The sequence below is a fragment of the Mustela nigripes genome, chromosome 7 (assembly GCF_022355385.1).
Source record: "Mustela nigripes isolate SB6536 chromosome 7, MUSNIG.SB6536, whole genome shotgun sequence".
Lineage (NCBI taxonomy): Eukaryota > Metazoa > Chordata > Mammalia > Carnivora > Mustelidae > Mustela > Mustela nigripes.
The window spans coordinates 12,805,137-12,829,148 of record NC_081563.1 but is presented as its reverse complement, the minus strand read 5'-3'; the positions used below and the strand labels follow the sequence as shown (position 1 = coordinate 12,829,148).

At 43.2% G+C, this 24,012-nt stretch overlaps 2 protein-coding genes across 2 annotated transcripts in view; one reads left to right on the top strand and one right to left on the bottom strand.

Moving 5' to 3' along the window:
• Positions 1-24,012, bottom strand: part of KCNS3 (potassium voltage-gated channel modifier subfamily S member 3) — a 37,730-nt gene that overhangs the window by 5,778 nt on the left and 7,940 nt on the right. The window contains exon 2 of the mRNA XM_059407540.1: positions 7,630-7,820. The gene's annotated coding sequence lies outside the window, so the exon portion shown is untranslated. The remainder of the gene's footprint in view (positions 1-7,629; positions 7,821-24,012) is intronic.
• On the top strand, positions 2,774-23,214 carry LOC132022292 (10 kDa heat shock protein, mitochondrial-like). Its single transcript, XM_059407603.1, has 4 exons — positions 2,774-2,787; positions 7,593-7,721; positions 9,918-9,996; positions 22,909-23,214. The coding sequence occupies exons 1-4, from the start codon at positions 2,774-2,776 to the stop codon at positions 23,212-23,214; spliced, it is 528 nt and encodes a 175-aa protein (XP_059263586.1).

The following is a 24,012-nucleotide window of genomic DNA, read 5'->3' as shown; positions in this document are numbered from 1 at the left end:
TGTGTAAATGTTTTACATAATTATGAATCAAAATTAAATAAAAAAGAAAAAGGCAATCCCTAAAAACTTAACCTTACTGTGTATCAAATTGGTCATTAACCTCAAGGACATAAATTCTTTCCAGATTTTTGAAGTTTGATTTAATTTTAATAAATTGTATGTCCATAATGGTACACACCCTCTGACAAACTCTAAGCATCTTAAAAATATTTTTAGTATTCATATCGGAATCATGACTCTGAAACTTATGCACACACAAAAATAAGGTAAAGCAAATAAATGATTATGTTAATGTCATGAAAAGCCCCCAAGATTCTGAGTGCAAAATAAAATACAAATATAAAAATCAAAGAAATTAAGTAAGAGCCCCACGATCCTAAATTTGAATTGGAAGTAGCATTATGAACTGATAATTTAACTTTTTCTAAGGGACGATTTTATTTCCACTGAAAAAACGTACAACAAAATGACCAACTCCAGTGGATGTTATGAAGCGTCACTTATATCTCCCCTTTAAAACTGAGCCACTTATTCTCACACCTGCTGGAAGTGGTAATAGCTAAGGGCTCTAAGTTAAGTCCCCCTTCGGGAATCACCTTCACTCAAAGTCTTGCCCAAGGTCACACTCCTTCCCCAGGCCAGTTCACATCCAGTGACATAAGTATGAGGGGGCTATAAAGACCCAGCACCTTTTTCTCAAGGTAGGCTCCAGAGTTTCCATAGGATCAGCTAAGATTTCTGTTCCATCCTCATCACAGTTCAACTCTTCTCCTTGCCCAATCCTACTTCCTTCACTTCCTGCTGGCCTTGGTCCCAAGGGCACCTCCCAACAAACTTCCTGCACATCAATCTCTGTCTCAGTCTATTTCCCTGGGACCCCAACTGAAGATACCAAGTCAAGAGCAATGAACATCTCAAGTTTGTGCAGATTGAAGCATCAAAATACAATTTCTCACTGAAAGAACAAGGGCTCCTTGGAGAAATATCTAATCCTGGGTCTGGGGTAAGAAATGCCCAAGATAAATGTGAGCTGGTGCAGCCACTCTGGAAAACAGTATGGAGGTTCCTCAAGACATTAAAAATAGAGCTACCCTATGACCCAGCAATTTCACCACTAGGTATTTACCCCAAAGATACAAATGTAGTGATCTGAAGGGGTATCTTCACCCCAATGTTCATAGCAGCAATGTCCATAATAGTCAAACTCTGGAAAGAGCTCAGATGTCCATCAACAGATGAATGGAAAAGAAGATGTGGTATAGATGTGGTGTGTGTGTGTGTGTGTGTGTGTGTGTGTGTGTACAATGGAATATTAACCAGCTATCATAAAGGATGGAATCTTAACATTTACACTGACATGGTTGGAACTGGAAGGTATTATACTGAGAAAAATAAGTCAGTCAGAGAAAGACAATTATATAGTTTCACTCTCTTGTGAAATATAAGAAATAATGCAAAGGATCATTGGGGAAGGGAGGGAAAACTGAATGGGAATAAATCAGAGAGGAAGACAAACCACGAGAGACTCTTGGAACAACCTGAGGCTTGCTGGAGGGGAGGTGGAGAGGTGGCTGGGGTAACTGGGTGATGGACTCATGACGTAATGAGCATTCAGCATATGCAACTGAGGAATTTCTGAGCTCTACATCTGAAACTAATGATGTCCTATATGTTGGTTAATTAAATTTAAATTAAAAAAAAGAAATACCCAAGATAAGCCTGTACTGTCTTGTTATATTAGAAAGCCAGGAAGCTATCAACAAGGACAGGGGCAGAGTCAAAAGGACTCTGGGCCAAGTTGAGGACACTCTCACTGGCCAAAGAGGGTAAATTTGTGCATCAAAAGGAAAAAAAAAAAAATCTCCCAATAGACTGACCTATATTGATATGTTAAAATCCCTGAGTTCATAATAATATTTTTTAAGAAAGAAAGAAATTAATATATTGGTCACCTTTGGAGGGTATTAGAGTGTCAGTTCATTATTCTGGAATGTAAGGGGGGAGAAAAGAAAATCATCTCCGGTAGATCAAGGGAAAAAATTAAGAATCCAGAAATAAGTCCGTATCTACTATCAACTGATTTTCAACAAGGACACCAAGACAATTCAATAGGGAAAGAACAATCTTTTCAATAAAGGGTATTGGAACTCTTGGGTAGCGACAGGTCAAAGAATAAAACTGGATGTCCACCTCATATCATACACAAAGGTTAATTTATCTATGAATAGAGACCTAAGTATAGGTGCCAAAACTAGGAAACATGCATAAGGAAACACAGGCATAAATTTTGGTGACCTTGGATTAAAATGACTTCTTAGATACACACCAAAATCATAATACAATAAAAGGAAGAATAGGTAAACTGACTTCATGAAAATTAAAAATGTTGTGCTTCAAAGGACATTATCAGGTCAAAGGACAAGTATCAAGAAAATGAAAAGGTGACCCACATGATGGGGGAAACGATTTGCAAATCATTTATCTGAGAATGATCTAGTATCCAAAATAAAGAACTCTTACAACTCAACCATAAAAAGACAAATAACCTACTTAAAAATGGGCAACGGGTTTCAACAGACATTTCCCTGAAGATAAAAAAACGGCCAAAAAGCCCATGAAGAGAGGGAACATCATTTGTCATCAGAGAAAATGACAATCAAAAAGATGAGATAACACCACACTAGTAGGATGGCTAAAATCAAAAAGGAATAATAATACAAGCATTGTACTATAGTGCAAGTGTTTGTGAGGATACGCAGCAACTGGAACCGTCATGCATTACCAGGGGTAAGTTAAAACGGTGCAACCATGTTGGAAAATAATTTGGTCCATTTCTGAACAAGTTAAACATAGAGTTAGCATATGAACCAACCATTCCACTTCTAAGTATATTTCCAAGAGAATTGAAAGCATATTTTCAAACAAAACATGCACAGTAATGTTCAAAGCAGCATTGTTCATAAGAGTCAAAGAGGGAAAACAACCCAAATGTCCATGTCCATTAATAGAGGGAGGGATAAACAAAATGGTGTGTCCATTCGAAGGAATCTTATCTGGCCATAGAAAGGAATGAAGTACCAGGTACTATAACATGGGTGAACTTGGAAAACATTATTCTAATGAAAGAAGACAAACCAAGAAAGACCTCATATTCTATGATTCCATTTATATGGAACATTCAGAATAGGCGAACCCCATTAGAAAGTGGTTGTTCGGGGCTGGGAGGAAGAAAGAATAGGGTATAACCAACAGTAGGTATGTGTTTCTTTCAGGGGTCATAAGAATGTTCTGCAATTAGTTGGCTGTACAGCCTTAAAAAATACTAAGAACTACTGACTTCTGCATTTTAGAAAGGTAAATTTTATCATCAGTGAAATGTATCTCAGTAAAACTGTTATGTAAGAAAGGATCCCAGCTAATGAAGAAGGAATGCAAGTCATCACGCAATAATGGATCTAGGCTGCTAAAACCCAGATAAAAAGCTGATGCGGTACTTAACTAACAGCTACGTCAGAATAACAATACCTGAGTCAGAAGTAACGGAAAGACACAAGACAGAGCATGCCTCTTGATGGAAGTATATACGCAATTCTGCAGTATTTCAACAACAACCAACAATCAGGCCTGAATGTTTTTGAGAATCTAGATCTGCCATTTGAAATCAGATAGAGATTTCAGAGGAACATGTGCAGTGACACAGCAAAATCCAGACTGTGGGAAACTGTGCGGGACAGACAGCACAGACCAGATAAGCGATGTATCAGAGAGATCCAATGTGTGGGCTTTGTATGAATCCTGATTTTAACTAGCCAAATGCTTAAAAAAATACATATGAAAAACAGGAGAGTTTGAGTATCACCAAGATACTTGATAATACAAAAGAATTATTGTTAAGATTTCAATGCGTTGATGGTATTGGAAGTATACTCTTTTAAAAGAACCATTACCTTTTGAAAATGTATACTAAAATATAAAAGTATGCCACATTTGGGGTTCGTTTCAAAATAATCCCTGGGGAGGGAGGTTGATAAGAGAGCCAGGAGGTGGGGAGTTGGGGGAAGGAGGGGGAGGTGTCTCTTGCTCATACAAGATATGGCCATATTTTTTTTTTATATGCTGCTTTATTTCTGTAAGGATACACTGAAACATTAGAGGATAATAGCTAATGACAAAATGCAGAAATGAGGCGTCGGCTTCGTTAACCACTCCTACCAGATTGTTCCTATGCACTGGCATTACCTGTTCACTTGTGGTACTGTCTCGTTATACTATGTCCTAGAACAATGTCAATGAGAGTGTGGTGAGGTGAGCACTACATGGGCGTCCCGCTGTCCCGGGAGGGAGGCCGCCACGCCCCCAGAGATCCCGGGAAGCTCTGAGGGGCAGTCCTTTAAGAGTCATAAGAAGAGGGACTGAATGGGGTTCTTCACCACAGGGACCAAGAGCAGACAAACTACTACACTACATCACTGTTCAGAGACATCCCGTCGGTCAGTGACCGTCCCGGTGCCTGCTCAGCTACCCCTCTCAGGTGTTAGGGTTACTTCTGTAGGATGGATTTCAAAACTGCAGGAACGCTGGAGGGGGCATTGATCACTGAATTGATCACTGTTGCAGTTGGATGATGCATACAGGAGTTTAATGTATTATTCTCCCTATTTTTGTCCATGTTAAAATTCTCCATCAAAAACGTTTCAAGAAAAATTTACGAAGCACCTTTTCAGGTCATGCATGGTAGTAAGCACTTGAAAAGAGACTCTGAATTCCCAGCAGTCCATGTAGTACCTGGGCACTAGGGGGCGATGAGGAGGCATCACTGAATGAATGAATAATATCCTTTAATTCCCTAACTGTCCTAAGTGAGATCTTCTACCCCACCTTGCAAATAGGGACACCTAAGGCACAGAGTCTACCCAACATTATCCAGATTTTATGCAGTAGACTCTTTCCACTATGCATCAAATATGAGTATTTAATTTTTTTTTAAGTGGGAGGGAGGAGGGACTGGCTGATCTTTGAATTTACCTAGTTTCTCATCATCCTCATTAAAGAGCACTATACTCTTTAATAGGGGATTTGGTATAATTATGACGAGGACACATGGGATCTCAAATCAGGCACATCTGGGAGTACAAAAGGCATCTGGCCACAAAGCTGAAAACTCCAATGCTATTTTCATTCTTTTTCTCAAGAATGTCAGCTCCCTGTGCCACTCCCCTTGCCCATTATCACCCCAAATTACGCATCGTGGGACCACTATAGACTGTATTTGGCCACCTTGGGTCCCTTGGTGTTTACTTGGTATTTTCTTTTTTAAAAGAAAGAAAAAGATGTCAAAAATCCAAGGTATTCACTGGAAGCTTAAAAGAAAACTGGCATTGATCTTCCTCTCTCCAAGTGGTACCCTTTAAAAGGCTTTTTGAAGCCATTAACCTCTTACTCACCTCTTCTTAGTCCACTTCCCTCTCTTTTTGTTTTCCGTTCTCAAACTCACTTAAGAAATACTCTCAGAACTGGGTCTTCTTAAGCCAGACAAATATACATAGACACATGTGCATGAGTGGCTTTGTGGATGCTCTTGCTTGTTCAGAAATGTAACAAGAGCATAACAAATACAAGTCAGTATTTTGATTGGGCAGAATCACTTTTTTCAATCGATTCCACAAATGTAGTCAAAGGCTTTGATTCCTTCTGCCCTCCTACTTGTCCAAAATCTACATTAATCTTTCCATCAAATTAAAAAAAAAATAGGGCATTGTCACCTTTTTGGACTATCCTGAGAGCTGCATTTCATCCTAATAAATTTAAAAGAACAATCACTCATGTTTTTAAAAAGGGTAGGTTTGTGCTAAATTCTATTTCTGCCCATGGCTTGTGAGAATATTCCAAATAAAAACAAGCAGATGGAAACAGATTCAAAACCTAAAGTCAGTCCACACCTGTGGATGGAGGTGTTCCCACCGGGCGCCTTCCCTGACCTTCTCTTCCAGCCAGCTCCCCGCGCACTAAGGAACAGAAGATTGGTAATCAGTGCTGGGCAGAGAAGAGCAGAGAGCACGGGGAAATGTCAGTGACACTGCAGGGCTCACCATGTGTGGTTGAGAAACCGAGATGCTGGCATTCCTTAGTGCAGACCTTCCTGAACCAGGGTCATTGGAGCAGCTAAAATAGTGCAATTCCAGGAAATGAACGGCTACTTATAAGCCATCTAGAAGGTCATGCCCAGCGCCAGCCTGGAGAGTACATCAAACTTCAAAGAGCCTTCTGGAAAAGAGGCAGCTCTCGCCACCTGGGACAGTCAGATCAGGACTGCACTCATTCCTTCTGGGCCTCTCTTTATGTGGCTACTCCTCTCTGCACAGCCCGGGCATCCTGTCATTCCTACAGCTCCTCTCCAAGTGGAGGCCCCTCAGAAGGCTGGGGGATTTAGTGAAGCCAGAAATGAGTGGCCAGAAATCTGTCCCCTTGGTAAAAAAAAAAAAAAAAAAAAAAAAAACACAAAAAATCACGGATGGAAGATTTTCCACCATAAGAGGGGAGTCTTTACTCTGTAGGTAATACCCTCTCAGGAGTCACCTTTGTGGGGGAACCCACAAACACATGCTCATACTGGGGTCCAGGGGACTTCTGGAGAATCTGAACGCACCTGGGCCAAATTAACAGGTGCCCCCCCCAGTTCCTCAGCCCCCTCACCTTCTCCCAACAGCCCCCAGTGCACAATTGTGTTAGCACCCGCCACAAGATATTATAATTCTTTCACAGTTCTCCCCCCCGCCCCCCACAGGTAGTGTCCCTACACCCTAAGCTGTTCCATGGAAGGAAACAGGCATGGCCACTTCCGCAGTCTCAGACCCGTATGCTAATTTCTGTCCATAATCCAGTGAAAGATACTCGCTTTGATCCGGAAGAATTAAAAGGCTATCACTGTTTTTGTCAAAGAGCTAGCAGAAAGATCTAGACCAGACAAGGGGAAATGAAATGCCTCCAGCGGCCAAACAAGTAAGTTAAACAAATTTGGTTGGGACTGCAGTGAATTCTCCAGAGGCAAAGCTCATTCAGCCCCAGAGTCCTTTGTGGGAACAGAGAGCCAGCACCATGTATACAGTGGGCCAGGAGACCCAGAAACCCTGATTTTTCTATGAGGCATCTCAAGTATAATTGGAATTGATCCAACCTGTGTTCAACATTATTTGGCTCAAACAATATGTGTCTCCAGACCATGTACTTCCAGGAACCCCCGGCCCTTCTATGACCTGAGCCAGACTTACCAATCCACAGCCCATTTTAAGCCAGACTGACTTAAATGGACTCAAACGTAATCTTAACACAATAAAGGCAGCTGTTGCTTCCTCAAGTTTGAGCCAGGAATCTCAGAAGGCGGAGTGAGCAATGAGGGATACTGAGTCTTCCAAATCGGGCTTGGTGCCTCCCCCAAAAGAACCCAACCTAATCCTTCCAGGCTGGCTTTCTCACCTCCCTCCTTTACTCATTTGCCCCAAATGCCAGCGAATGTTAGTCAGAAGAGTCTCCCTGGTGTGTGACCTTCCTCTCTGTCACTGCTCTGTGCGGCTCACTCTCCCCTCTCCGGTTAGTGATGGAGCCAGAGGAAAGATCGGTGCCGGCTCTTACCCTTGTGGTGTCGATGGTACACTCTCTGCCCTCATCCTGTCCAGCAGAACATCCATCATCATCCAAGAAGCTCCGCCCTTCTTCCCTCACGGGTGTGTGTGGTACACAGAGGCATTTAGTGGCCACAAGAAGAGAAGAATCCTGTTTTCTGGTTGAAGGGGCCAATGCAATCACTGGGAAATCATTCTCACCTGCAGAAGAAGCCAGACGTCAAGTTTTAGCCCCAAGGAAGAAACACACCCAAGACATTCTAACTCAGACTCAGTGATCTGGGCACTTCACCGATTAGACCCATCTCTTAGAGCCCCATCTCCTCTCAGGGACGGAGTGTTCTTCCCCTCCACCCGCCTCCATGGAAGCATCCCTCTCACTAGACACAGGAATCGGGAGACATCGCTGCCCCAGGACCAGACTTGCAGTCATTCTCAGGCTTAAGGACCCTCAGGTTTTGACTATAGTGGACACTTGGGACATCTCCACTGACCCCAAAGCCAACAAAACATCCAAAGCTAAAATGAGGCACTAGAATTAGGACTGTGGTTATTCACTTCCCACACAGTTTCTTCTAGGAGCATTATTTTCCTGGCTAATTTATCAAGGATATACTTATAGGCTTCTAAATGAATACATTTTAATCCATTTCAGAGACCAAGTTCTCAGTGTGACTGCCCTAATAGAATTAACACCGCTGCTCTAATTTGAAATCAATAGGTTTCAAAGCCTGGCCAGATTCGATTTTGCTTTCTTTGTCCATTGTTATATTTCACAGATCAGAAGTGACTATGCATGCTGGATCAGAGTCCTCTGGTTAAACGTGTGTCTATGGATGTGTGCGTAGTGTGTCTAGGGAGTTTAAGCTTGTACCAAAACAAAAGGACAAATTTACATTTCTCTCTCTGAATAAATTAAAGAAAGCAAAAAAAGTTCCAGTTCCCAAAAAGGTAAGCCTTGCTTCATGCTGATGCCTTCCCATAGATTTATGTTAGTATCTAAGCATCCATCCACTGATTTTCATGTTTTCCAATCAATTGTAGGTCTTAAAGGGGGCCCGGGCTGGGTGGAGAGGAGGAAGGAAAGATGGATTCTGAGCTTCAGAAAGAAAATGAAAGAAGTGTCTTCGGCTACGTCAGTCATTAAACAAACATTCACTATAGCTTAAGATCTGCCTGGAATTATCTAGGCTTTGGGATCACACACAAGATACAGTGCTTGCCCCCTCCTCTCTACCCTAGGAGCTCCCAGGCACAGGACCAAATGTCATAAACAAAGCACGGTATCCTACCAACATCAAGGGGGCAAGGGAGAGGGGGCCGAGCAGGAACACCCTGATCCCAATAATGGCCAGAGAAATCCTTCAGTGCATTTTCACCTCTAATAAAGATAACAAGAAAAGATCCGGGGGGGGGGGGTGCAGCTTTACCCAAAGTGAATTTCTGAGCTGGGACTCTTTAGCAGAAGAGGTACAGCAATCTCAGCAGGAATAAATAAAATCAACTCAGGAGTTAAAGTCCTCCTCCTACTCTTCCTTCTGCACAGCGTCCCAGCAACACAACATTGGGTCAGTCTCAAATATCTGTGTCCCACTGAAATGCTGCTGTGCCTTTTCTCAAGGGTACAGCACACACGTACAGTCTTCTTCTGCCTGTCAGATACCTTCCCAAATGTAGCACATGTTAAAGGAAGGTATGATTAATCTTGCTGGGGGATAATTAGCTGCAAACAGCTTTGACATGACTATATTAATTACTGAAGAAAAAAATTAGCAAAGTACTTAAGCTATCTGGCACTTCTAAGTGCCCAGCAGTGGTTGGGTTTCTAAGAAACCCCAACCACTGCTGGGCACTGGCTCATCACAGAAGGACTGGCCCAGGGACAGACTGTGAGGGGGGCCAAGTGTGTCTTTTTTTTTTTTTTTACAAAAACTGGTACTTAGTAGGCCCTTCATCAATGTCTGATGAATTCAAACCTCCCAGCCTGCCTTTTCTCTCTGTCTCCCCACAAATTCAGAATGCCAGGGTTCTGCCTCATTTTCCATCACTATGACTCCCATCCAAAAAACTAGATTTTTGGAAAAGATATAATACCACTCAGTAGCTCTCGGTGTGAATTTACATCAATGCACACCCCTTCTAGGGCATTCCCATTCTAAGCGTGACTTTTCCATGTAAAATGATAACCAGCATTCCCTGAGTCCCTACAACATGCCAGGAACCTTCCAGGAGTTTCACACACATTACCTCTGCCCTCAGCTACTGGGAGTGTTAACTGTTGTGATTCCCATTTTATAGGTGGGACATCGAGGCTCAGGGAAGTGATTTGTCCAATGTCCTGAACCCAGTCGATGCCAGAGCCAGGATTCGAACTGAGGTAAGCCTGCCTGATGCCCCCTCAGCACAGAAAATCAACTTTGATATGACTATACGAGTAACTGATGAAAAAAGTTAGTTGTCAGGGAAAGTGAAGGGCGGGGAGCAGTGAGCAGAATGGGTCCCAAACCAGAAGACTTGAGAAAGAAAAATCCAACACGGTCTCCTCTTCCTGCTTAACCATCCCGCCACATGGTTCCATTCTCTATGTTCCCAGCACGCCATCAGTGTGGAATGGTTCAGAAGAAGACGGGACCATCTGTGATTTAGTACCTAAGCAGGCTTCTGACTTTGCTGAGTAATTCAGCAGGATTGTGGCAAAACACATCACGTTCGCTCAAGTATTGCTGGCCTCTGTAGGAAAATCTCTTCACTATAAAAAAGGAGGCCATCTACAGCATCCTTCTGGTGGACCCTCCAGCTTGGCTGTATATCCTGGTGGGCTGACAACAGCATTCAAAAATGCACAAAAAGACTGGCTCCGTTATTGAGAGGGAACAGTGAAGATTAAGTGACCTATTGGACTCTTTCATCATCCAGAGAGTTGACATCCAATCTTGGAACAGAACGAGGAAAATCAAATGGACAAGCAGACAGTACCCAGGGGTAATAATAACTCCTAATGCCCGTCTCTTAAGACTCTGATTCACAGGACTAAGGTGGCTCTCCAAAAATTAAACCATAAAATCAGTGTCTGAGAGATCAAAACAGACACCCTGAGGGACACTGCTGCATAGATCTGGGTCTGATGTACTTGCCCAGAATCCTGAGTGTACCTGCTACTGCCCTTCTCACATTGTTCTGAAATGTTGTCACCTCCGTCTACCCACTAGACTGAGAAGCCTCCAGTTAGGGACAGTGTTATAATCAGTCTTCATAGTCATTATTCCTGTTACACAATTGTGCTTGACACATTTTTATTGAACCAATTCCTCTCCCCCAAGGCAATGAGACTAAAGAGTAAATTAATTAAAAGAATCAATATGGATAATGAAAGGCAGTTGGTCAGCAAGGGAAGCAGAGGAGGAAAGTGTAAAAGATCTAAGTTGGTTGCCCAAGACCCCTCCCAGCACTTTCCAAAGGTCTCATCCTGAAGAGGCAGGATTGTCCAGCCCTGATGGAGACATCCCAAGTGGATTTTTAAGTGTCTACACTTAGAGTTCCAGGTATCATTAGATGCCCAAAAACCTCTCCTTGTTTTGATTCTGACTCTCCAAGGCACCTGATGGTGACTTCAGCTTCCGGGCACATCGCCGACAGACAGCACATGAGCATGTCCACTCCATCCACTAGATATACCTCTTAGTGGAACGTAATAAGGTAGGAAGAGGTTTAGTGACTCCATTGTCTGTAAGTTTCTGTAAGAGTCAACCTGCTAGAGTCTGATCAACTGTGGGACACCTAGAAGTGAGTTTCTGAAGTTGGCAGGCTGCCAGAGAGCCTGAGCCTGACCTGGGATAAGGTCACCAGGTAAATGGCACCTTTAAGCATCATCCTGACAGGCAGCCGGCTTCCCTGGAGATACCCTGCCTTTGACAACTTCTCCAGAAGAGCTTCCCCAGCCTTGGCACTACTGATGTTTTGAGGCCAGACAATCCTCCTGCAGGGGGCAGTCCGATGCCCTATAGGATGGTTAGCGGCTTCCCTGGCCTTGACCTACAAGACACTAGGAGCGTATCTCCTCCCTGTCCCCTAAGGTCGTGACAACAAAAATTGCCAAATGTGCCCCAGAGAGCAAAACCATCCCCAGTTGGGAACCTCTGCTCTGGATTAGAGTAGAAAGATCTTCGATGCGCGTTTGGAAGCTGGAAGTTCAGAAAGCTCAGAATGGCAGGTGGCACTCATCTGTGTCACACGTCTGTGACCCGGGCCAGGGATGCTCCCCCGGACATTTGTTCTTCTAGGACTCAGTCATGGCATTTCTGGTATCAGACAAGCAAAACTTTGCAAGTAAGAAAAGATAAAAGGCAAGTTAACCTTTTGTTCAGACTTGAAGCATGCTTCACGCAATTGGAGTCTAGAGTAAAGGTTAGTGATTTTCTCTGAGAATCTGTCTGATATTTGCTAACATTTTTGATGCCAGGATTATGCACAGGACAGCACACTAAGACAGCTTGAAAGATGTCTTACTACAGCTCTCTGTAGGTGGGAGTCTTCTTGCTGATCATACCCACCCCTGACCAAGCTCCACTCTTGTGGAAACCCATTGATGTCCCAGGAAAAATGCAAAGATGACAGGCCAGTTTAGTCTTGCCCCTATTTTTCAATCATAGACTAATTTTCAATAAAATCTAAGAGTAATGCAATAATAAGAATACTAATAAAAGGTGAAATTCAACCCTAATTCTATCTTGATTTACTAATGAGAGTTGTAGTCTGAGGTTTTGCTTAAATAAAATTAAAATCTCACAATCAGACTGTTGAAATTGATTTAGGATGCCCGAAAAATTGTCCTTACATTTAAATCCTATAATCCAAAGCAACCAGAAGACTACATCACTTCCCAGTTGATTCAGACAGCAGACTACTAAGAATATCTCTGAATGACTTCGTTTTTCCAAATTATCAAATCTTAACATGAGAAACCCTTGAATTAACAATGACTTTTTAAAAATCTTTGCTCTGTCCCCAGAAGAAAATGAACACTTCTCAGGACCTAATACATTCAGGGATTAAAAATGAATTTATAGAAGTTCTGGTCTTCAGGGAGGAAACCAGTAAGTGCCTTCCAAAGCAAAGCCTCTAAATTATATTTCAAAAGTTAATATAAATTATATTTCACTTGGCCATCCAGAATGAGTAAATGCAATACCATCTCCAGAAATCCCTAAGGCTTGATGCATGGGTAACTAGATACCATTTTGCTCTCCTCGGGTTCTGTGTTCCTAGACAACCCTCCCTGGGGAACAGAGGGAGACAGCGAGCTGCTGCTGAGTCACCTAGTCACCTCTTCAGAAAGGAAAGCGAGGAAAAGCCCTGTGGAAGGGTGGGCCCCACATAAGAGGGAGCGAAACATCGCAGCCACTGACCCCAGTGTGGTCATCCACACTTGGTAACAGGGCTCTGGGACACCCTGAGTGGGGGCCACTGTTCCACCAGCCCCAGATAGGAACTCCCCTGGCTCCCTCCCCTTTTCAGGAACCCCCTGAAGCAGAACTAGGCGAAATCGGGGGCTCAGACTGCAGCGAGGACACAGGCAGGCAAATCAGCCCACCCAGGGGGCTGGACCCCGGGCTCAGTCTCATCTGTCCCTGTGTTTTCCATAGCTAATGCATCAAGCGTCTGCACTAACACAGTGATTAAAAGAGCAACGGCGAGCAAGCCGTTTTAGAGAGGAGGGGGGAAAAATCCTATCATGCCATGGTAATAGTGATGGAAACCGGCAAAAGGAAACCTTCGGGAGGACACTGTAGCAATGTGCATTACAAAGTCGCAGTCTCCCATCTGAGACTGTCTGCTGAGGGAATAAATTAGACAAGTGTGCAGGGATGGGTATCCAAGGATATTCAGGGCACCAGTACTTCTTCATAAAAGTGAAAAGTCAAAGGCAACCTAAATGTCCATCAACGGGGAAATCGTCAAATCAGGGGGTAGCCAGGTAATGGGATATTCTGTGGCCATTAAAAACACTGAAATAATCATAGAAAGAGCTCCCGCATACTCAATCGGGTGTTTCAGTACGTCTGGGTGTTTGCACGTCTGAACCCACGTAACGCTCAAAGCACTTGAACAAGTAGTATTTTTACTGGATTCATTTTACAGATGGAGGAGCTGGTAAATAGAGAAATTAACTAGCTCTCCAGGGTCAACAGCTACTAAGTGAGAGCCTCACTTGAGTTGATACAATAATGCTCTAAAGCCATCCTCTGAACCACAACACTCCACTACCTATGGATTCATGAATGGTCACCACAATATGTTAAGTACAAAGACAAAATAATTATAGTACAACATATGGCATGATCTGATCTTTATAAAAGAGGTCTAACTTTACAAAGGAAAAAAATAATCTCTAAGAATATACACTACAGTGTTAAATGCATTTCACCCTGGATGCTAGAATTCAGTGACTTTTGCTTTATACTCTGTACCTCTCAATGCTGTGTGACTTTCTTTGCAAGTATGATGAAACACTTATGTAAATAGTCGTTTCGGGGTGCCTGGGGGGCTCAGTCCGTTAAGTGTCTGCCTTCGGCTCAGATCATGATCCCAGCGTCCTGGGATTGAGCCCCATGTTGGGCTCCCTGCTCATCAAGGAGTCTGCTTCTCCCTTTGCCTGATGCTCCCCTGCTTGTGCTCTCTCTCTCTCTCTCAAATAAATAAATAAATTTTTTTTAAAATAAATAAGTAAAAAATCAAAAAAAATAATAAGTAAATAGACGTTTCTTTTTGGAAAAAATAAAAGATCAAAAGCAGATTTGGTCAGTACCTGGGGAGGGGAAGGGGGAACAGGCTAGACACTAAGTGAACATACAGATTTGGGTGAGGTAGGATCTTCTGCGATGGTCTCCTTTGGCATCTGTAGAATCATACGCTTCTGCTGCTCATGCACGTCTGCTCTGGGGCAGGCACTGTCCCGGCAACGACAGAGAACAGAAGATAACGTGGCTCCTACTCTCAGAGCTTACAGTTGGTTAGAAATGGTAGAGGAGGGTACACAGGTAAATAAATAATTGCAGTATGAGCCAGAAGATGTCAGGTACCCTGAGGAGAGGTACCGCGAGGTGCTGTGGAAATTCACAGGAGGTAAGGGATACCTCTGGGATCAAGAAGGAGGCACGACTCCAGGAACAGGTGGCATTTAAGCTGAGGCTTGAAGGTTGGGTCAGACATGGACAAGTAAAGAAAACAGTAAGAGTAAGAAGGTCGTTCTCCCAGGAGAGGAAGGAACCCACACAAAGCCACAGGGGCGAGAAAGCTTGTAGTATGCACAGAGATCAGAAAATAGTTGAGTCTGGCTAATGGAGCCCTGTGACCTAGAGATATTCATGTAGAATATAAAGAATCCTACCTGTACTAGCCCACACCTCTGTGAGCCAGGGATAACCAGGGTGAGTGAGTGACAGACTTAGGAAAGGAGAACAGATTGCAGGTGGCCATACCAAGAATCTACTGAAACAAGGACTGTGACTCAGGTCTCAGGTCTCCTGAACTACTTAACCACAAGGAAACAATCAGGCAGATGTTAAAAAAAAAAAAAAAAAAAACCTCTCAGTGGGGTGCCTGGGTGGCTCAGTGGGTTAAAGCCTCTGCTTTCAGCTCAGGTCATGATCCCAGGGTCCTGGGATCAAGTCCTACATCAGGTTCTCTGCTCAGCAGGGAGCCTGCTTCCCCCCCCCCCCCCCCTCTCTCTGCCTGCCTCTGCCTACTTGTGATCTCTGTCAAATAAATAAATAAATAATCTTTAAAAAACAAAACGAAACCTCTCAGAGTTATGGCCGTTTCCAGAACATCTGGAAAATTAGAGGCTGGTTTTGGGTACAACAATCCACCAGGCACTGCTGACCTAGGATGACAGTGAATCCCAGCAGTGTCTATGAAGCCCAGACAGAGGCAAGGCCAGAGACGTAGGCAACATCTCAAGAATTTACCCCACTTCTCTCTTCACCTCCCCCGAACAGCACAGGAAAGCAGGGCTCGCTGGGTGTCATATGCAAACAATGAATCATGGAATACTACATCAAAAACTAATGATGTACTGTTCGGTGACTAACATAACATAACTGGAAAAAAAAAAAAAAAAAGGAAAGGAAAGCAGGGCTCAGTAGAGAGAATTCAGGAGGTCCTTGAACTCAAATACGGGGGTAAAAATCTTAATTTTTGCTAATCTCTAACTAAAATTTAGTTATTCCTCCCATTAAAAATGCAGGCAGTGGCCCAGGGCAGTAAACAGCAGGACCAGTGACTTCACCCCTTCAGAAATTCCAGGTAATCTCATATCATAGCACACTTGTTCCAGGTCTCAGAAAATAATCACATAAATTCATTACTTCCTTGAAATCATGATAGTTATAGACCTACTGCTAGATTATCCTTAAGGAGTTGATATAGAAGCACATTCATCACTAAATCATAAGTAGGTTTAAAATATTTTGATAACACTGTATTTCCATACAGTTGGATTCCTTTATATTTTGTGACTCTTGGGGTTATTTTTGTTTGTTTGTTTCGTTTTTGTTTTTTTAATTTAAGGACCCTGTTCTGAAAAGTGGTCCATAGGCTCCCCCAGACTACCAAAGGAGTCCATGACACAAAAAGGGTTAAGGGTCCATTAGCTAGGGTGGCTGGGTGGCTTAGTAGTTAAGCAGCTGTCTTCAGCTCAGGTCATGATCCCAGGATCCTGGGATCCAGGCCCACATCAGGCTCCCTGCTCCGCAGGAAGCCTGCCTCTCCCTTTCCCGCTCCCCCTGCTTATGTTCTCTCTCTGTCTCTGCCAAATAAATAAATAAATAAATCTTTGAAAAGAAAAGAAAAGAATCCATTAGCTAGAGATCCTGTTAAAATGTAACTCATACCATGTCACTCATTCTTTTTCACTCTTCAATGTCTTCCATCTTCCTCAAAGCAAAACTCCCCTTCCCCCATGTTATTTGTCTGTTTTCATCTCCTTCCCCTCTTTCTTTCATTCCCAACCAGCATACTGGTGTCCCTGTTATTCCTTCATCATTCCTGCCTCAGGGCCTTTGCACTGGCTGATCCCAGTGCCTGGAATGCCCTATCCATAAGGGATTGCATGGCTTGCTTCCCCCTCTCTCTTCAGGCCGGGACTCAATTGATATCTTCCAAATGAAGCCTTTCTTGGCTACCCTATCTAAAATGCCCCCTAGTGAAACTCCCATCCCCCCACTCCTTGCTCTATTTTTTCTCCTAAGCATCTATCACTCCCTAAAATATACTTCAAGACATGAACTTTATTTCTTTATCATATTTATTATTTCCCCACTCAGACGACAGCTCCACCATATCCGTATCCCAAGTGCCTACAACCTTGTCTGACACCCAGTAGGTTCTTAAAAGTTAGTTGTTGCATTAATTAGCTAGGTGACTTTTGTTATATAGCTTGGCTGCTAGCTGCTTCCATTCCAGGTTGAATTTTAAAGTCTCTCCCTGCCCACTGTATTTCTGGGAAAAAAGAAAAATCACAGTAAATATGTCTGTGAAATTGTGGTCATCCCAGTAGAAAGCTAGCTTATTTATCAGCTGCTGCTTTTTTTTTTTTTTTCTTAATAAAGAGTTTTCATCAAAGACAAGACAGACAACAGAGATACCCTATGACCCTGCAATTGCACTACTGGATATTTCCCCCAAAGATACAGATATAGTGAAAAGAAGGGCCACGTGCACCCCAATGCTCATAGCAGCAATGGCCACAGTTGCCAAACTGTGGAAAGAACCAGGATGCCCTTCAAAGGACAAATGGATAAGGAAGACGTGGTCCATATACACTACAGAGTATTATGCCTCCATCAGAAAGGACGAATACCCAACTTTTGTAGCAACATGGACGGGACTGGAAGAGATTATGCTGAGTGAAATAAGTCAAGCAGAGAGAGTCAATTATCATATGGTCTCACAAAAAGCATGGAGGACATGGGGACTTAGAGAGGAGAAGGAAGTTGGGGGAAATTGGAAAGGGAGGTGAATCATGAGAGACTGTGGACCCTGAGAAACAAACTGAGGGTTTTGAAAGGGTGGGGGGTGGAGGGTTGGGTGAGCCTGCTAGTGGGTATTATGGAGGGCACGTATTGCCTGGAGCACTGGGTGTGGTGCATAAACCATGAAACTTAGAATACTGAAAAAATAAAGTTAAAAAAGACAAGACAGACAAATTCTCTCTCTCTCTCTCTCTCTCTCACACACACACACACACACACACACACACTAAGTTATTAGACCAAATCATGTCATAAGACAAATACAAAAAAGTAAATGGAAAAATTGGTATGTGGCATCCAACCAGAAAAAGGCCCAAGACTGGTTGGAGCTTGAAATAGAGGTGACGCTAGCATATGAGATCATCACACAGATCCCACCTGCTGAGCGATATAAGGAAACAGGCAGTGCACAACCCAGGAGTAAATGCAGGGAGTAAGTCGCCACAGGGGCCCTGCTCCACTTGACCTGCTGCTGTTGAAATGTACTGTCGCCCCTTTGCAGGCTCTGTTGTTCAAACCAGCAAGAAGGCACCTAATGCTGGGGAGATCTGAACTCGGCAGGGCTGCCTCACACACATGCAAGAAACCTCACTCCATTCTGGCCCCTGGAGCACCCTGTTTTAATAAGAACAACCAAACCTGAGACTGGATTCCTTGTAGTTACGAAATGTGAGTCGGGGACAAAGAAAGTACTATTTTGTATTTCACGCATCCTTATACGGGTCCGATCAAGTCAGTCTCATATTAAAAAGTAACAAAACAAACTCTCCCAACCCCAACTCTCTCTGCAGCACAGCTTCTTAAAATCACTTTTTAGACTCGCCCTTCCTTCTTCTTGTGCAATTCTTGCCCTAACACCCCAATAAGCATTTTTGCTAAGGGCACCTCTAGATGACCAAACCCAAAGCACGCTTCTCATCTGCCCGTGACTTAACCTGCCCAAGGCATTTGTCACTGCCCTCCTCCCAACCCCTGAGGGTCACTGATGTCACCTCTCTGATTACTTTCTCACTCCTGGTTTCCTGTGAAACTCTGCTTTATCTTCCCAAACCTTAAATCTGGGGGCCGGGGACGGGGGTGTCACAAAATAAAATACCTTTTGGGGGCCATGCAGGTGACTAAAATGAAAAAAAGGGGACGTCTGGCTGCTGTGACAAGCTGGAGAGCACCAGCCCTGCCAAAAGGGGACTGCTGGCCCTTATTTGGGTATATCAGGGGATCGGATCGCCCAACTTGTCAAGAACACCCACATATCTTTTTTTTTATTTTTTAAAGATTTTATTTATTTATTTGACAGATCACAAGTAGGCAGAGAGGCAGGCAGAGAGAGAGGAGGAAGCTGGCTCCCCGCTGAACAGAGAGCCCGATGCGGGGCTCGATCCCAGGACCCTGAGATCATGACCTGAGCTGAAGGCAGAGGCTTTAACCCACTGAGCCACCCAGGCACCCCCACAGATCTTATTTTTATGTGAACTTTCCCAATTTTCTAAATGTTGACAATGACTGGTTTTAATATTTTGCTCTTGTGAGCCAAATCACAAAAATCTGTATGCGGGAGATAATCTCCAATGCCTGTCACTGCAACCCCTTGGGTTTCTCCTGTCCTTCTGCTCCTCGTCCTGGGAATTTCATTGCGCTCGGAGGCTGGGTGTGTATCTACAGCCCTGATGTCCCCTCTCCACTTTAGACTCTTACAACAGCCTACTGAACATGTCCACTTGAATGTCCCACTGGGACCTTAAAATAAATGTGTCCGCATTTTCCTTTCATCCTCTAGTCCCAAACCTTTCTCAGATTTCTTTCCTTCCCTTATCCTCCCTGCCTGATTTAATGCAGGTGCTTGGTATTTTTCCATGGTTTATTACAAAACACCTCTCATTGTCTTCCCTGCCTTAGACCCATCTCCATCCCCCACCTTCAGAGTCATTCCCCACCCCAAGTTCAAGCTACCTTCCATAATGCGCAGTCTCCAGGTCCTCTGAAAGCTGCCTTTGCCTTCAGGATAAACTCTGGCCCCAGAGTGCTGGCGTGAGTCCCAGCTTCACCACCCGCTAGCTGTGAGGCCTTGGGCAATTACTTAAGTTCTTCGAGGTCAGGTTTTTTGTTTTGTTTTGTTTTGTTTTGTTTTTCCATTTGTAAACCATGGATACTATCACGTGCCACATTAGAGCAGTCATGAAGTTTAAAAATGACATTATAAAAATAAAGCTCTCTGTGCTTAGTATAAGTAAATGCTCAATTAAATGTTAGCTGACCCCATTCCTCATCCACTAGCCTCACTTTCCACAACCAACTGAAACTCTAGAACTGTAAAGAATTACCTGAGATTCTCCCAAAGCATCTTTGACTTCTCACTCATTTGTCTGCTCCAAATGCCCTTGGAGACTCATATTCCTTATCGTAGTCTTCAGAACCAAGTCTTGACCCCAGAACTCTCCCTGCCCCAAACCCAGGCCCTCAACGACCACTGCCTGCCTCCATTGCCTCCATCAAGTGTCTAACCTACTGAACTACAGTAGAACAATTTCCTGGAAGCCTCCACCACCACGCTATGAGTCCCACAAAGGCAGGACCTATTTTTTCTTAATCTTTATGTCCTTAATGCTCAGCGGAAAATAATAATGACTGGAGGAACTTCTCTAATTGCAGATCATCCCAGACAGGCAGGCACCATCACGATCCGGCTCTTTAGCGTGGGGTTCAGAACGGTTCGGCACACAGGGGAGGCAGCAAGCACATCCTGCCCACCTCTCTAGCCTCGACATCCACCAGTCCACTCCAAAACCCTCTGCCTCAGCCCCATCCCCAAACCACAGTGCACTCTCCTTCCCAAACCTCCTTGAAGCTGTTCCTTATGTTCCTTTCTTTTCCAGTTAATTCGACTTTTGTCTTCAAGAAATCAGCTCAAAGATCACCTCTCTCAGGACACATCCCTTTGACGTACCACACGTGAGCACATACACACACACACACACACACACACAGGTACAGACACACACAAAACTGATGCAAATAGGAACAAAAAAGTAGGCATGTCTCCTTGGTTCTTCCACTCAATTTCTTTTTTTTTTGGGTGGGGGGGAGCAGGGAGGAGGGTCAGAGGAAGAGGGAGAGAGAGAACCTTAAGCAGACTCTACACCCAGCTTAAGCCCAATGCAGGGCTCCATCTCAAGACCCAGAGCTCGTGACCTGGCGCTCAGCCGACTGAGCCACCCAGGCACCCCTGTTCCCAGTTCCTTAGCAACCTCACGGATACACAGTGATATCAGTGTCTGACACACGCCCGACAAGTGGGGGATTTGGGTGGAAGTATGACTAAATGAATGATCTACTTAAGGGTACAAGACAAAGATTTTCCCGCTCAAAATGGAGCCACCTCAAAGAAGGCCACTTGGGAGCTGCCCTCACATACGGGCCTCCCCGGGGGGCTCCAGGACACTGGGATGAAGATGCCTCATGAGCTATTGCTTCTCTCTACCCAATGGGAGCACCCAACACATTATGACCTTTCCAAAGGATTGAAGAAAAGCACTTACTGCTACTAGAAGTAAGAGTACTTTTGCCAAATCATAAATCCTCAGTATGTTGGCAAGGAACTCAAGAAACCTAATGTCTACTGCTCTAGCAAGCTGCCCCAGTAGCTATTTCATGGGATTTAAAAAAAAAAAAAAAAAAAAAAAGTTTCATTTAACATTTTAAAAGATGCAGTGCAATAAATACGATCATTCATACAGCTCCTAATCTGTTATTTGGAAGGTAGGAGAAAAAGGTTTTATGTTTCACAATCATCCTCATCCAGCTCCTAGAAGCCACCCTGGGAGGAATTTTTTTTTTTTTAACACTTTTCCCAGAACTATCTGCTGTGACTAATTCCATACTTCATCAACATGAAAAAAAAAATTATAAAATAATGAGATTCCCCCCAAGACAAAGCCAGCCAAAAAGCTTTCAATTGACTTATTAACATGAAATCTCTCACCTCGCTTTTTCCAAGTCATTTCCTAAGTGCACCCTCCTCTTGGAGTTTCCAAGTTTTCCAAAGGAGGGAGAAGGGGGTGGGGTAGAGCTGGAGGGAGAACAAGGAGAGTCTCTGAAGCCTGAAGTATCTTCCCAAGAGTGAAGTTCAAGATCAAGCCCCAGGAGAGAGCTCTGGGCACCACCTTGGGACACACTCCACAGTAAACAGGAATGCACGCTTGAAAAAAGCAAACTTTGTGTACCCTGGAGGAAAGCATGGCTTTCTTTACCTGATTCTCACACTCAAAATTTTCCATGTCTTGCGTTTCCTACTCAAGTTAGTTTAGCAAGGGAAATTCTAAATAGTTACACACTAGACCAATCTGGTAGCTTCTGAAAAAGTTAACAACAGGATGGTACAAACAAAATTTTTTTGTTGCTTGTTGGTTACAAAAACTCAAGGGGAAAAAATATGGTATTTTTTTTTCCCAGAAGCTACATAGTTCTTTCATTTGAAATCACAGATAAAACAATATATTGAAATGCTGAAGTTCAAGTTCAGATAACATTTGATGAAAAGAGCTAAACATAGATTATAACAAAAAATTAACATGGCTGCAGATTTATTTTACAGTTCTCAAAATGTGGTCAGGAGACCTCTGGGACTCTTAAGACCCTTTAAAGTGCCCAGAAGATCAAAACTGTTTTCCTAATCAACTAAGATATTTTCCTGTTTACTTTCCTTCTCTCACAAGTGTCCAGTGGAGTTTTCCAGGGAGCATATGACGTGTGAGATCATAGACTAAAGAAAGAGGCAAGTCTAAGAATCCCACTGCCTTCTATTAAAGCAGACAATAAATACATTTCTAAAAACATAAAACAATGCCACCCTTGCATTTTTTTTTTTTTTGATAGACAGAGATCACAAGTAGGCAGAGAGGCAGGCAGAGAGAGAGAGAGAAGGAAGCAGGCTCCCTGCTAATGCATTGTTTTTGTTTTGAAGATAGTTATTTTTCATAAAAATAGGCCATCTATGTTAACATGCAATGAGAATATTACTGTGACTTTAAATGAATTAATAATTAACACTTCAAAATGTAACTATTTTAAGATTTTATCTTTTTTTTTTTAAGTAATCTTTACACCCAATATGGTCAAGATTAAGATTTACAACCCTGAGATCAAGAGTCATGTGTTCTGCCAATGGAACAAGGCAGGTGCCCTTAAGATGTAACTATTTTAATTTCTAATATATACATATTGGTAGATGAGAGTATGTACTGCCCTGGCTGGAGTCACAGGCAGGACAGGAGTTTAGAAAGTTTCCTCCCCTCTTGGACCGAGTTTTGGTTGAAAGAAGTGCAGCCAAAACTGTAACAAAAGGACACATTATGCTTCCAGAAAAGCCTCAGGGAAAAGCACGGTATATGACAATAGTAGCTGTTGGTTCTGGCTCTAAAGGAAAGTGTGGAGGGATTCAGCCAGTTAGCATGAAAGTTGGGGATAAATTTCTTCTGCCAAAATATGGAGGCACCAAAGTAGTTCTAGATAACAAGGATTACTTCCTGCTTAGAGACCGTGACATTCTCAGAAAGCACATAGACTGAAACACATTATTATTGTAATGCTATTCACATGAAGTTCCCATTTTGTAACTGAAGTTGTGAAATCTTCCATCATGTAAATAATTTCTGTCTCTCTTTTATAGTAAACTGATGGTATCCGAAAAAGCATATTGATAGATATAACCCCCATTAACAGGAGCTTTGGAGGGGGGGAGTTCTCAATAATTTTTAAGCATGGAAAGAATCTGAGACCAAAAAAAGGAATCTCAAATTCTTTTTTTTTTTAATTTTGTTATTGTGATAAAATACATGTGACATAAAATTGACCATCTTTGCCATTTTTAAGGGTACGGTTCAGTGGTATCGAATGTATTCCTAATACGCAACTATCAGTACCATTTAACTGCCAAACTCCTTGCCTCTTGTCAAACTGAAATTTTATATGCAATTGGTACATCTTTGTGGTTGGTCTATGTCTATGCAATCAGCAAAGCAGCCCGCACCACCTCTGTCCCCTGGAGGGTGTATGTCTGTGTGCGTGGCATGGGGATCCAGGCCCTGTTTCCAGAGACAACTCCATCTCCCTTCAACACCACACAATCCTGGAGTTCCACAAAGTTCCTTCTAGCTTCCCACTCCTATGACATACCTCTGCATTTGCGTGTATTCTAAAACCTAACCCCAGTATCTAATAATGCCTCAGTGGGATTTATTTCTGAGCTGCTGACCCTGACATAAACAGGGCTTGCTTGTGTGCTTTTAAATGATGTGGCTAACAGGAGTGACTGGTCGAAAACAGCTAAAAGCAAACCCATTAGAGTTGAGGGCCACATTACAGAA

What these genes read in the sequence shown, in the direction of transcription:
- LOC132022292 (XM_059407603.1), top strand. An exon ending in CCGCCCTTCTTCCCTCACGG is followed by an intron (nt 7,722 to 9,917) that starts GTGTGTGTGGTA and finishes CCCATTTTATAG; the next exon opens with GTGGGACATCGAGGCTCAGG. An exon ending in GAGCCAGGATTCGAACTGAG is followed by an intron (nt 9,997 to 22,908) that starts GTAAGCCTGCCT and finishes CTGGAGTCACAG; the next exon opens with GCAGGACAGGAGTTTAGAAA.